The sequence below is a fragment of the Emydura macquarii genome, unplaced genomic scaffold, assembly GCF_026122565.2.
Source record: "Emydura macquarii macquarii isolate MOO-44397 ecotype Brisbane River unplaced genomic scaffold, CSIRO-AGI_Emac_v2 contig_2676, whole genome shotgun sequence".
Taxonomy (NCBI): domain Eukaryota; kingdom Metazoa; phylum Chordata; order Testudines; family Chelidae; genus Emydura; species Emydura macquarii.
Window position 1 is genome coordinate 6,482,127 of NW_027132813.1, and position 12,951 is coordinate 6,495,077.

At 41.2% G+C, this 12,951-nt stretch overlaps 1 protein-coding gene across 1 annotated transcript; it reads left to right on the plus strand.

Moving 5' to 3' along the window:
• The first annotated feature begins 2,284 nt into the window (after positions 1-2,284).
• Positions 2,285-10,099, plus strand: LOC137164142 (phospholipase B1, membrane-associated-like). The gene is made up of 5 exons (XM_067564753.1): positions 2,285-2,290; positions 3,824-3,892; positions 4,980-5,060; positions 7,511-7,577; positions 10,023-10,099. The coding sequence occupies exons 1-5, from the start codon at positions 2,285-2,287 to the stop codon at positions 10,097-10,099; spliced, it is 300 nt and encodes a 99-aa protein (XP_067420854.1).
• The last annotated feature ends 2,852 nt before the right edge of the window (positions 10,100-12,951 follow it).

Consider the following 12,951-nt stretch of genomic DNA (forward strand, 5'->3'; position numbering starts at 1 on the left):
CTAATATTTTAAAAAATCTTGTTTAATTCTTCTCATTATCCATACAAATGTTTAGTTCTTTCTTGAAATCTATTAATAGTCTTGGCCACAAGACTGTTTTACACAGGCTGCGCTTGTGTAAAAATAATATTTCTTTTTATCAGTTTATTTAAATGGCCACTTGCTTTTGCTTATGAGATAGTGAAATGGGAGCTCCCAAATTACGTTCTCTCTACCACTCATGATTTTGTATATTTCAGTCATGTCCTTCCTATTCCTCTCCTCTCTAAACTACACAGTCCTAATCTTTCTGAATGCTTCTTCAACAGAAATCTCTAAGCATTTACATCATTTATCTTTGAACCTTTTGTCTTATTTCCTTTTATATGGAATGAGCAAAACTGCACATTTCAGGCAAGAATGTAACAATGTGTTATATAACGGCATTATAATATTTTCAATGTCTTCTATCCCATTCCTTGTGTGCCCTTGCTTTTCTGACCACGGTTGCACACTGAGCAAAGATTTTCATTGAGTGAGCTACAATGGTGCCCAACTTTATTTATTGAGTGTTTACAGTTAATTTAGAACCCGACAAGGAGTAAGAGTAGTCCAATTATTCTTTCCAATATTTGTCTTGCATTTGTCAATATTCAGTTTCACAAGCTGCCGTAATGATGCATTAATAGCTGTCCCATCTTGTGGGAAGAGAAGCAAGGGATGGTAAAAGAACAATCCTGGATCCAGACTTGAGGTGCATCACCTAGTGCTTTTGTAACACGCTGTGGCTGCACATATAAAAAATGGGAATAAAAATCAGTGCCATCAAAAGCACAAGCCCCCTGTTATTTGAGGTAAAGGAGAAAATCCATTAGCTGTGATAATAGCTAGGTTTTAATTTTGTGGGCTTTGTTCTCCAGAAGGATGGTGCATGTGTACTAAGGCATTGTGTTCCATTTCCGTGACTTTTTTACAAAGTAGGGAGTGATTAAAAATAACAAACAAGCCAAAATGAAAGAATCATGGTGGTGCCATTACTACATCAGAGTTAAGATTGCCTTCAGTTTTGTATTTAAAGTGGAGTGTTCAAGCTCTTTTTTCTTTTTTACATGGAAAAACTCAGTGTATCTGCCCAAATTTTCAGCACATAATCTCTAATCTCTAATTTTCTGAGGAGTTTCAAGAAAATCAGTTAATTAGTCTGAGTTCTAATCAATTAAAAACTGGCCCCTCAACGAGGTTCACATTTTGAGTCTTGTGATTTTCTGGGCTTGTGATGGGGTGAGGGGTTAGAAGAGGGAGAGGTATCAGGCCTTTTCTGCATTGACACACTTGCCCAACAGAAAAGTGTCACTTTGGAAAAAGGGACGGTGAGCTAACACCTCGGAGCAGTGCCTAGAAAAGCCACTCTGGTTCTGCTACTGGTGGAATAAACAAACTTAGTTCTGCAGGGGCTAAAAGAGGAGAGAGGAGGTAGTAGCCAATCAGGACCTACTAGATGAAATAAGGAGGCTGGCTTGCTTCTTCTGAGGCTGAGTCCTGGGTAGAGCTGGGATAAGAGAAGAGCTCCCTGGTCCTAACCCAAAGCACCCAGGCCTGCGTCAGGGCCAACTGAAGCTGCAATTAAAGTGGGCAATAAACTGGTGGTGATGGTGGTTGTTTTTGAGTTTGAAAACCCAAGGGACCATTTGAGTTGAATTTCAATTAATTGATATATGACTAGCAAGGGATGCATGACAAGGGAGGCCTTGCACTTGATGAACTGTGATGCGGCCCCTTAAAAACTATTAACTGTAGAAAGCCAAAAACTTGTACAGCTTCCAGCTCCGCCCTCCCTAAATATGAATGTGTGATATTTTCAGAATTCTGCAGAATAGACAGGTGAAGGTGGATCCTGGGGATGTATGGCTGTTAATGGTAGTGGGGAGTTTGGGGGAGGAGGCTGGCATCCCAGTGGGGCAGAGTTAAGCTGGTGGTGTTAGCTCTAGGGGGGAGGTATGCATCTCCTGGTGGAGGAGTAAAGGATTAGTCATGTGAGATGCCTTAGCTTTTCATTTCCTTGCTTTTGTGGTTTTATGTTATGTATAGAGGCACCTTAAGTCACACACAACACAGTGCTTTTGTGTACTAGTATATGTTAGAGATGGGCCTGAAGTAAAACTTTAGCACCTAACACACCTGCACTACTGGTGCAGCTGTTACCAGATTTGCCTGCCACCTTGGGGTACGCTCATTTATTAGGGTTACTTTCCTGGAAGGAGGTGTGTGGTTCTATTAATGTACTGCTGGTGTTACCTGTGTTTATATGGCTGTAAGTCCCCACCCAATAGAGCTATCCTGCAGGACCTAAGGTTTTCAGGGCTGGGTTCCTCCAGCCCCAGATTCAAATAAACCCCCCCCCCCCCAGATACACACACACATTCCAGATTAACCGAGTGCCTCTGAGTGGACCGGGCTATCAGCATTCTCAGATGACCCCTTATATGTCCCTGAACTCAGCAGGCTGGGTGACACAGCACTTTCAACAGCCACTCTTATATGCCCCTTTGCACTGCACCAGAATAGAGCACACTTCTGAGCAGGCTGGGTCCAAACAGCACTTTTCAGCTGCCCTCCTTATTTGCCCCTGGACTCCGCAGGCAAGGCAGAGCAGCATTTCTCAGCTGCCTCCCCCCTCACTCTACAATTGTCCTAGTAGTAATGAGCAAACCCCATAGGATTTTTGGGCACTCCGGGGATCTTTGGCTTAGGTAAAAGAAGCGTTGCTGCAGAGCAAGATAGGGAAGCCAAGAACACAAAGCAATAAATGAAGTTTGGAGAGAGAAACTGGCAACCAGCTTGATTATAAGTTATTTTATTGCCAGGTATATAAAACTTATGATACTAATAGTAATAACCTTGCAAGGAGAGAAAAGCAATCAAACACTTACAATACTATACAATTTCAGTTGGGTATTGGAGAAAGCTAACCCAGGTTTGATTACAAAAGTAGAAAGTTATACCTGGACTAAAAGAGAGAGAGAGAGAGTGTTGGGGGAAGATGGGTGGGGTCTCACCACTCCGTGCAGCTCAAAGGTTCCCAGGAGACAGGCTGTTCAGCTTAGGGTTCGGAGCGCTTGAGACAGGCAGAGCCCCCAACACGATCAGTCAGGAAAAGGGGAAGTCCCAGTGGAGCTGATGCAGAATTTGAATCCAGGCATCAGAACCAGAGGTTTGAACTTGGGTAAGGGTTTTTGTAGGGAAAAAACAATGGTTCAAGGGAGAACACTAGGTTTGTTTATGGGTAGACATTGACTCAAGGGAATATACCAGAGTGGTTTTCTTTATGCTGGACAATAGGAGCTGATCATTCCTGGCTATGGGCAGTGTTCCTTCGAGGGAGCTCACAATGCAATCAGGCAGATTCAGTGTTTTGGATACCAATAACTAGAATGGTCTAATAACTGTGGAGCTGGGTGTGTCCAGGTGTGGGTTCATTAACATCAGGAGTAGAGATCTCCCATCATGCCGTGTGTCCCTGTTTCGCCAATCCCAGAGTTCAGTGCGGTTCCTGCTTTGGAACTTGGTTCTCCATTCAGTATGCTAATTCTTGCTCCATCTTCGATGTAGATGAGGCTAGGGGAGTTGCCTTAATCCTATCACCCTTGTTTGGTAGGGTTTAGGTGTGTCTCCCACTGCCTTTTCATTGCTTTTGGTTTCTGGTTCAAGCAGAGGCTAGGAAGGGGGTGGGATTCAGGTGAGCCAGAGAGAGTCGAGGTTTTGCGCCCTGGTTCCCCAAGAACACAGAACTGACAGGTAACACAGCTCCTCGAGTATAAGACACTTGTGTTCTGTCCTCTTCTAGATGGAACCTGTGGGACAAAAGGAGCACTATCATTACACAGAGATGCTTAAGGCCCGGTCCCCGTCACAGGTAAGAGGGCTTTCTTTTCAATGTCAGATTTTAACTGCTGCTTACAGAATTTCCAAGTCATCTAATTGCTTGTGTAGACATGTCTTTTTTCAAAGACTGCTGCCCATTCCCAAATATGCAGGGATGCTCACTTCCTGAGAGAGTCTACTCACAAATATTTAGATACAAGTGGCCTCTGAGCCTCTTTGACTATTTTGTCTTCTTAAAATGCGGAACCACTGAGAATGTTTGCCTGAAAACTGGACTTCTTGGCAGTGTGTAGTTAAACCACCTTGCCACATTGGATCTTTCATACTGGTTCAGATGCTGGGTGCATCTAATCTGAAATATTCTTTAAAGGGAGAGAATTGTCTGTTTTTGGATCAATTTCGGCAGTAAAACCGAGTCCTAGACAGAGTGAAGAACTTGGACCAGCGGCGACGTGAATCAATCTTTTGTCTGTTCTGAAAGCGTCATCTCTACTACTTGAATCCTAATAGCTGTCAGTAGCAGTGGTGATAGCTTTACCCTCTGCTCAGGCCTCCAACCACTACAGAGCAAGATCATACCACATCATTCACTCTTTACCTGATTTTCCATCTCAGGGAGTCATGACTCCTTTTTGAATTTTCTAAACTCATTCCATGCATTTATGGGAGTCTAAGAAGTGTAAGAGGAGTGGAGACTGGATGGTTCTGGGGCTTGGTAATTGGCTATTGGGCCTTTTGCATCCATGCTGCCAATTTCAATGCAGCCTCAGCTGATAGTGACTAAAAGTTCTTCCTGAAAGGTTTTCAATGGATACTGATTGAAAGTGTCATAGAGGCTGAACTATCCTGTATCTCTTGACGTAGACTATGAGGTTAAGGATGAGTCAGAAGGTAGCATCAGGCAACTTTCCCTACCACTGTCTGAGCCATGCCGGTGTGGTAGACAAATAGGAATTCAGTCTCCAGGCCCATCAACCTGGCATGTTTTACTAGCACTATGTTCCCTAAATAATGGTAGTTCATAATGACTTTCTCCTTTTGAAAAATCTGTTTAGCTGTCTTTAGCAGAAGCTGATTGTCTTTCTGTTACTGCCATTAACTATATCTTATTTCCACAGGCGTATCCATATTTGTTCACATACAGAAATAGTAACTATTCATCCTCCCCTGGGACATCACAGCCTAAAGCCCTGTCTCAGGTACAGAAAACCTTGCCATAGCGTATAAATTAATACATGTCTACACTGGATGGGTGGGAGTTGGCATAAGAGTGTTGTTGTCTCCTGAACATTATTACATGGGAACAATTGTGAATCCAAAGCCTGAGACTCTTTGCTTTTATGCTGTGAATGGTTGAGGACTAAAAAAGTTATATTGGTGCCATATCCTCATCTAGTTGGATTTTGTGTAGCACAGGGCCAAAGGTTAATTGTCTTTAGTCAGTCTGAGTGAGGCCTTGTCTTTGCTGCTAAAAAGAGTGTGTTTTTTATCTCAGGGTAACTAATTTGAGTGAGCTATCTTGAGGTAAAAAGACAGTGAAGGCAAGGCAATTTAGTTTTACTGCAAAGTAAAGCAGACAAAGTCAACCCCAGGCTAACCTGAGTGAGTTTACATTGTGATCAAACTGAGTTGCCTTGTCTTACCTTATTTTACCTCAGGATAGCTCACTCGTATTAGTTATCCTGAAGTTAAAAACCCTTTCTGGCCATGAGGACACGGCCTAAGTGCAGGGATATTGGGTAGCATTACTACAGTGCTGAGCATTGCAAAGGTGATATTATCAGTGTCCTGAGCAAGAGTTCAGTGTGCATCATGGACCAGCATCCCTGGTGGCACCCATGGTATGTGGGCGCTGGTACTGTATGCTTTGGGTCTGATTCTCATCTCATTGACTTTAGTGTAACTCCATGAATTTCATTAGTTACTCCTGACTTACACCGGCATAAGGGGCAACAGTATCGAGCCAGTCACTTTTCAGGGATGGCTACGGTGTGAGGAGATGAGAAGGAACAGTATGGCATGACGAAAACGAGATCTAGAATAGAAGGATAGGGCAAGTCATAAGGCCAAAGCTCTCCCACTCAAACCAGATAACTCCCCACTTGATCACTGTATAGGAGAGCTATAGGGCACATCCATGCTGGATTCTTATCCCAAGGGATACTTACACTTGGATGCCAAGGGTCAATCTGGATGTAACAGGGTGTTCTGCATATATTAAAAAATGAGGATAAAAATCAGTGGGGATTAAATTTAGGACTGTCACCATCAAAAGCACAAGCCTCGGCTACCATGTGAGATAAAAGAGCAACTCCATTGGCTATGATTAAGTAGCAGGCTTTTAATTTTTTGGGTGGTGCACACCTACTAAGGCATTATATAACACTTCTGTGTCTCTGTGTCATTAAGTAGGATTACAGTGAAAGAGTGAATACAAATAACAAACAAGACAAAATGAAAAAATCATGGTTGTACTACTGCACCATCAAAGTTAAGGTTGCATTCAATTTTGCACTTACAGGGGGAGTTCTAGCTCTCTCTCTGTCTCTCTTTTTTTGTATGAAAAATGTAGCAACAGCATAGCTTGGAAATATTTCTGTCAATGGCCTGAATTCTCTCCTAGATGGAGGCCCAGCCTTGCTAGAAGAGGCTGTCACAGGGCCAGTTCAGGGCCCTGTGCTTGAATGGGTACCTCTGTCCTTCCAGGGAGTTTAGTTAAGAAGGAACAGGACCCAGGAAAGGGTTAATGAAATTGAGATGGTCTTATCTAGCAAGGCTTTAAAACACCTGGGAAAGGTGTCTGGTGCTAATTGGGATTGCTTTGGTACACCTGGGAAAAGGGAGTTTTCTGTGAGGACAGGCCTATAAAGAAGGAAGCCCTCCGAGTAACGGGAGACTTGCTGTGAGGGAGCGAGGTGAGAAGCAGAGGCTTGGGTGGTGGATGGCTGGTACTCCTGATTAAGTAGGGTGGCAGATTGGGAAGCCTGAGAGCAACCTTGGGCTGAGTCTGAAAGACATAGTAAGGGACTGAATGACTTGCTTTGAGGATCCTGTGATAGGGCCCTGTAAGGGATTATGGCTGGAACAGGACTCTGGTGGGGAATTAAAGAGGGAAATACTTGAGTTAGTATTGATTGAGTAGCTTACATTGTGGGGACTGCAAGGGACAACCTGAGGACTCTGCGTCAAGAAAGGAGGGCCTGACAATAGTGTGAGTGTGGGTGTTGATTATCTATGTTGGGTGAAGGTTTCTGATACCCTGAGAGAGGAATTGGTGGTACATGATCTGGCTGGAGGGCCAAGCCTTCATAAGAGAATGGGGACCCCTGGACATCCAGAGGAAGCAATTGAGAGGTGGAAACTTGGCTTAGTCATGCCCAAGAGTTAGGGGGTGATCTAACCAGTGGATCATCCCCTGTCAGAAGCAAATCAGTTTTGAAGAGAGCCCAGTATATAACTTGCTGAAAGCATAAGCCACCAGGTATGCCCATTTATGTGCAATAATTAAATTGTGTGGAATTCAGTTTCACACTAGGAAATTCAGGAAGATCTCAGTTTGTTTTTATATATATAAATCTGTAGGGACACCAAACATTTATCACCATCAGTCCATAAAAGGTCTCATGTAATATACTGTGTGTACTTTCAGGAAAGGAGCTATGGGACAAACCTTCCCTGTTTAGACCGAAATCCCTCCAATACAGTTCCTGTTTCAGGTAAAGATTTTTTTAATCTTTATTGGAGAACTGTTTCAATTGATCTTAAGGGGACACTGTCAACTAGTTTTACGCACAAAATTTAACTTTTTTTTTTTAAGTATTAAATTATTTCATTAATTTAAAAAAGACTTCAATAATAAAAGCAGCAGCTTTAAGTGGCTATTTAAAACTTCCCCTGTGATGTTTCTGAAGTCCATGTACACAGAATTGACCTTAAGTATAGGTGAACTACAAAGTGAAATTGGCAAAAGGCAGAAAGTGAAGCTAACTAGTCTAGATTTTCTGTCCAAGTAGCATTATATGAAATAATAGTAAATCTGTACATGTTTATAGCCACTTTCAGTTAATGATCTCAAAGTTCTCTATGAACTGCAATAATTTAAGTCTCCTGATGCGCCACTGAGTCAGTGAACTCTGGTGATCCCTATTGGACACATGGGGAAACTGAGGCACAGATAGCAGACATGTCACACAGGATGTTGAAGTGAAGAAGCATCTACATCTCCAACCATCCAATCTGGTGTCTTGCCCACAAATGCTGCCACCTTCTCCAAAAACTAAAAAAACAAACAGTATAAATGATGAAAAAAATTGATATTTAACATTATTTCAGTTTAAACTGCCTAAGATCAAGGAAACATGTTTGAAACATTTTTTTTTAATGTTGGACATATCCCTTTACTTACAAGTGGTTTTCTCAGAGGTAGATGTGAAATACTGACAGAGAAGCTTCTGTAACCACAGGTTTCTCTGATGTTCACCTTTAATGTGTTCTCGAGAGTCCTGCAGACACAGGACAGAAACGGATCATTGCAGACTCCTAGTAAGGTTCCTACTCTGCCACAGTGGGAGTTCTTTAGGGACGCGTCTGTTTCTGGGTTGTTCTTGTTACATATAAGATGTCTTCTGTTCACGGGCTAAATCTCATGGGGTTTTCTTCATGACAGCCAAAGATATTTTGCTTTTCATATGCAGATAAATCTTCAGATAAGATTGAAAGACTCTTCAGTTGAGTTCTGGTTAAATTCTCTGATTGGCTTAATATCAACCAGCTTTTATCTAATTTGGATGTATTCTTTCCAACCAAGTTACAGTTAACTAATCACTCTAAAACTGAATTGTCCATTCTGTAAAATAGCTTGGAGTCATCTGCCTGGATATAATTGCAGATGGCAGTGTTATCTAACAGTTAGTTCTGCTGACCAAGGGGGAAGGGGCAAAGAAGCGGGGGTTTAATTTCCCCTATGTTCAGAAACAAACAGTGCATTCAGGAGCTTATGATGTTATACTGCAATTCAGAATTTACTGCTGTGATCAGTTTTGTTCCTTTGGAAATTAAAATTTTGTGTGTTCTTTTTTCTGTATAATATTTTATAGTCGAGAGCTTTTCTACATAAAGGTTCATTACCAAAGAACCTAATTCAAAAGAGGCCAGTTATAGACCAAGAATATAGACACATTCTTAAGAAGTAAAGAAATAAATCAGATGAAGGGAAAACAAACATTGTGCAAATAGAACCTATTTAACACAGCAAGGTCAAAATATTTTTCTTCAGATTTATTTGTCTCAAATCACAAATTGAAATATAGGTAGGCGTGGCAAAATTAGATTTTTATTTTATTATTTTAGACAGATATTAACAGATAACTGTTGACATCACATATCAAAATGTACAAAGTAAATATACTTAACTCAAACTCTAAATTCTCAAGCTCCTTTTTTTACTTTGTCTATCTGTAAATTTCAATCATTATTGATGAAAATATTTTCTTTTGTAAATTTGTATGTGTACAGTGAAATTGATGTTCACCAACATTTACCAATAAAAATCTAATCCTTCCAAGCCTAAATGTAGGCCAGATTTTCAAAAGTGCTCAGCACCTACCATGCTGAACGCTTGAAAATCTTCCCACTTATTATTTTGATGCCTAAACAGAAGAATAGCTTGCTTGAAAACCTGGCTCATAACGATCAGTTAAATGATAACCAGACAACAGGGGAAAATATGGGATAGCCTTGCAAATCCAGTCTGTGTTTCTCTTTCCCAGATGGATTTTGGTTTCCTTTTAAAAGCTCTAGCAATACCAAGCACCATTGCTGTCACTGGAGCTGTGCCTGTCATCAGCCCATTTCTTGTGGCTTAATAAAAATCTTACTTTGGAGAGATGTGGAGGGAAATCCCCTGGTTTTCTCATGTAATTGGTTTGCAGCAATGGGATCAAGACTCAGCCTGAAGACTGCCCTCCTAACTGCTGGGTGTTCTTATAAAAGGACAAGTACTGGCATGGATCATTCCAACTACCTGGGGTCATGATTACCTGGCTTAACATGAATATTGAACTGGAGTCTCTAGAATGCTTTATACTTATCCAAAAGAAAAGTTCTTCCAGTACACAGCGTGATTTGACACATCCCTTCTCCTCTCAATCTTTTTTTTTTAGTTCATAATTTGAGGCCAGCAGACATTAAGGTGATTGGTGCACTGGGAGACTCACTCACAGTAAGTGCAGATCACTGAATAACCATCGCTGAACTGAATATGAGGACAGATGTGAATTATAATGAAAGAGAGCAGTACAAATACTGTTATGCTTTGTTTGGCTAATTGTGTTCTCCATGCTATGTTGTATCATGGTCCCAACTATGACTATTAATCACCTTACAAGTATAATCTTTCTATGTGCAGAACTTCCATTTAAGTCAACAGGCACGCTGCACACAGAGGACTAGTGGATTAGGCTCCACACCAGATAAAAACTGCCAGGGTGAATTTGCTATAATTGCATATGTTTTACAGATCGGAGCTAAAATCCCTATCTATTTGTCTTGCTAACAATAAGCAGCATAAACAAAATGTGCCAGTTCTCCAGGTGATATAAATTGGCAGAGTGCCACTGGAGTCTATGAAGCTCCTCCCATTTGCACCATCTCAGTGTCTGACTCAATAACTGAAGAGCCAAATTAACATAGATCAGATGTTGGGTATACTGCACCTCCATGGAACAATAAGCAGGCTTCTTGTTCAGGCAGATCGTGACTGTCACAGTTCAAGACAACTGTATTTCTCCATCCATGGTCCAGTAAGGGCATCCTAGGCTCCCAGCTTGTCAGCTGTCTCCTCTCTTGGGTGGAGACCCGTGAATCTCTACCTCTTGACTGGTGTTTTGCCGGGCTGCACAGTTCCCTGCATAGATTGTGAGTTCCCCAGCAAGCAGACTATGTAAGCAGGCCACTTTGCTTTCTCCTCAGAGGCTATAAACAGTGTAATTGTTCACAGTTAGAAGGTACTACACTGCCCTTTCTAAGCAAGCAGAGTTATTCTTAAGGTGAAAGAATTACAGATAAAACATACTAAAAACAATACAAGGACCTGCACGTATGCTAATAGACTTTCTGAGATCACCTACCAGAGCCTTTATTGAGCTGGGAGTGATGAGTCTTTCAAAACCCACCAAGCACTTGCTCTGTGGTTACAAGTTCATAACAGCTGTCAGGTGAACTTGTTCTGAGCTATGCATAAGTTAGCCTTTTCCTTATATAGCTGGGGTCTTTAATATTCAGAGATCACGAGTAGGTAATCAGTAGCCAGTGGTTCTCTCCTTAGGATATAGCATCAAAAACTTGGGTCTAGAGGTGGGAATTTGCATTTACCTCCCTCAGGTGTTTCCTAGGAAACCCATTCAACTTTGTTTGCCCCAAGAGTTCCTTCTTGTCAGGCGTATTGTTTAAAATTGATGCTTGTAACAATTCCAATGATTTACACTGGCCATGTCTCCATCCTAGAGAAATTACATACAATCTCACAATAATCCATAATCTTTGCCTTTCTAATACAATGGACTACAAACCTTTTTAAACTTAATTAAATAAGATCTCCCAAAGATACTGCAGGAAATTGCCATATCTGTGACAATGACCTTTGCTTTGCACCATAAACACTTATCACATTGCCGCAGTTAGTCTTATGCCAGCTGTGACTCCCTCATCAGTGAGCACCATTTCACTGTTATATCACAGTTTAATGCTTTCCATGTCTGTGCTGTATTAATTACTATATGAAACCCTTTTTCTGTTGATGAGTAACATGACAAAGGATTCATACAGTACCACTGTATTTATTTAAGGTAATAGGAATAAACTTCAAACTCTTTTGAAAAATATCAAAATTTTTCAACAAAAAGGGACAAATTGTCCCTGAAAAAGGTCCCATTCACTTTTTCTCTCTTTCTTTCTTCCCCCGTCTCTTCTTTTGATACCAGGCGGGTAATGGGGCAGGGTCGAAACCAAACGATGTTCTCGATGTTCTGACTCAATACCGAGGTCTTTCCTGGAGGTGAGTGCCCTAAAATTCTATCCAACCTAAATGTTGGTTTTTGTCATTGGGAAAACTGTCCTGGTCTCTGAACTCTGGGCCCCAGGGCTGCTGAGAGACACTTCTTGTCCAGCATAAGAATCTTTCTAGGCTGGCTACTATTAAAAACACTTGAGAGAGTCTGTTATAACAGGCTGACAATATCTTTGATCTTGCTAGGAAATAGTTAAGTGGGTTTTCCTGACTCAGGTCAGATAAGTCACCTGCCTCTGAATATAAAGGAAGTGCTCTCCTGAGAGGATATAAGGTGTGGGCTGAGCATTCCCAATCAGCATCCCAGCCTGGAGAGAAGCCTTGAGCTAAACTTTGTTCATATCCATTTCTTTGTTAATAAAGCCAAAGCCAATGAAGAGAGTGAGTTTGGCTTCACTCTTTGTGTGGACTTTGATTTAGAGCAGGCTGGCTCCTGTTCACATCTGTATTCATGATAGGGAGTAAATTTTAATTGATTTGAACAAACTTCAGCCCTCATTCCAAAGCTCCAGTCTTACATCTGCACACCTCCCAGTTGAAATCAAGGGGAGTTCTATCTGCAAATGGACTGCAGAACTGGGTCCTCATTACCTCTCTCACTCCACACAAGGTCAATATTACTCCTGGCTCTTTCTCCACACTAGTTACATTATTCAATGCAGCCATTAGTTACAATCAGAACAGGCCTAGACTTTTACATCTGGCACTGATATTTACTACCCAGTTCAATAGTGCCATATTGAGAATAACAGTGTTCTCTCTTTTTTTTTGTAACTATGAAACCCTTTGTGATTTAACTTCTAATCTCAGCATGTTTTTTCCATCATTTCTCACTCATGTGCATTTGTAATTAGAAATGCCAACTATGCAATGTATTAAAATACCTTCATTCAAAATTAAAGGAACACTGTAAAAGTAATGTAGGCCCAACAATTAAAGCTTTGTTTTTTAAAGAGGAATTCCAAAAGGAAATCTTTACAAAAGTCTAATAAGAACAAATGGATATTCATGGTTTTTTCAGTACA

Excerpts from the sequence above, each read along its gene's own strand:
- LOC137164142 (XM_067564753.1), top strand. Across the intron at positions 3,893-4,979 it reads AGGCCCGGTCCCCGTCACAG|GCGTATCCATATTTGTTCAC; the intron begins GTAAGAGGGCTT and ends TTATTTCCACAG. Across the intron at positions 7,578-10,022 it reads CAATACAGTTCCTGTTTCAG|TTCATAATTTGAGGCCAGCA; the intron begins GTAAAGATTTTT and ends TTTTTTTTTTAG.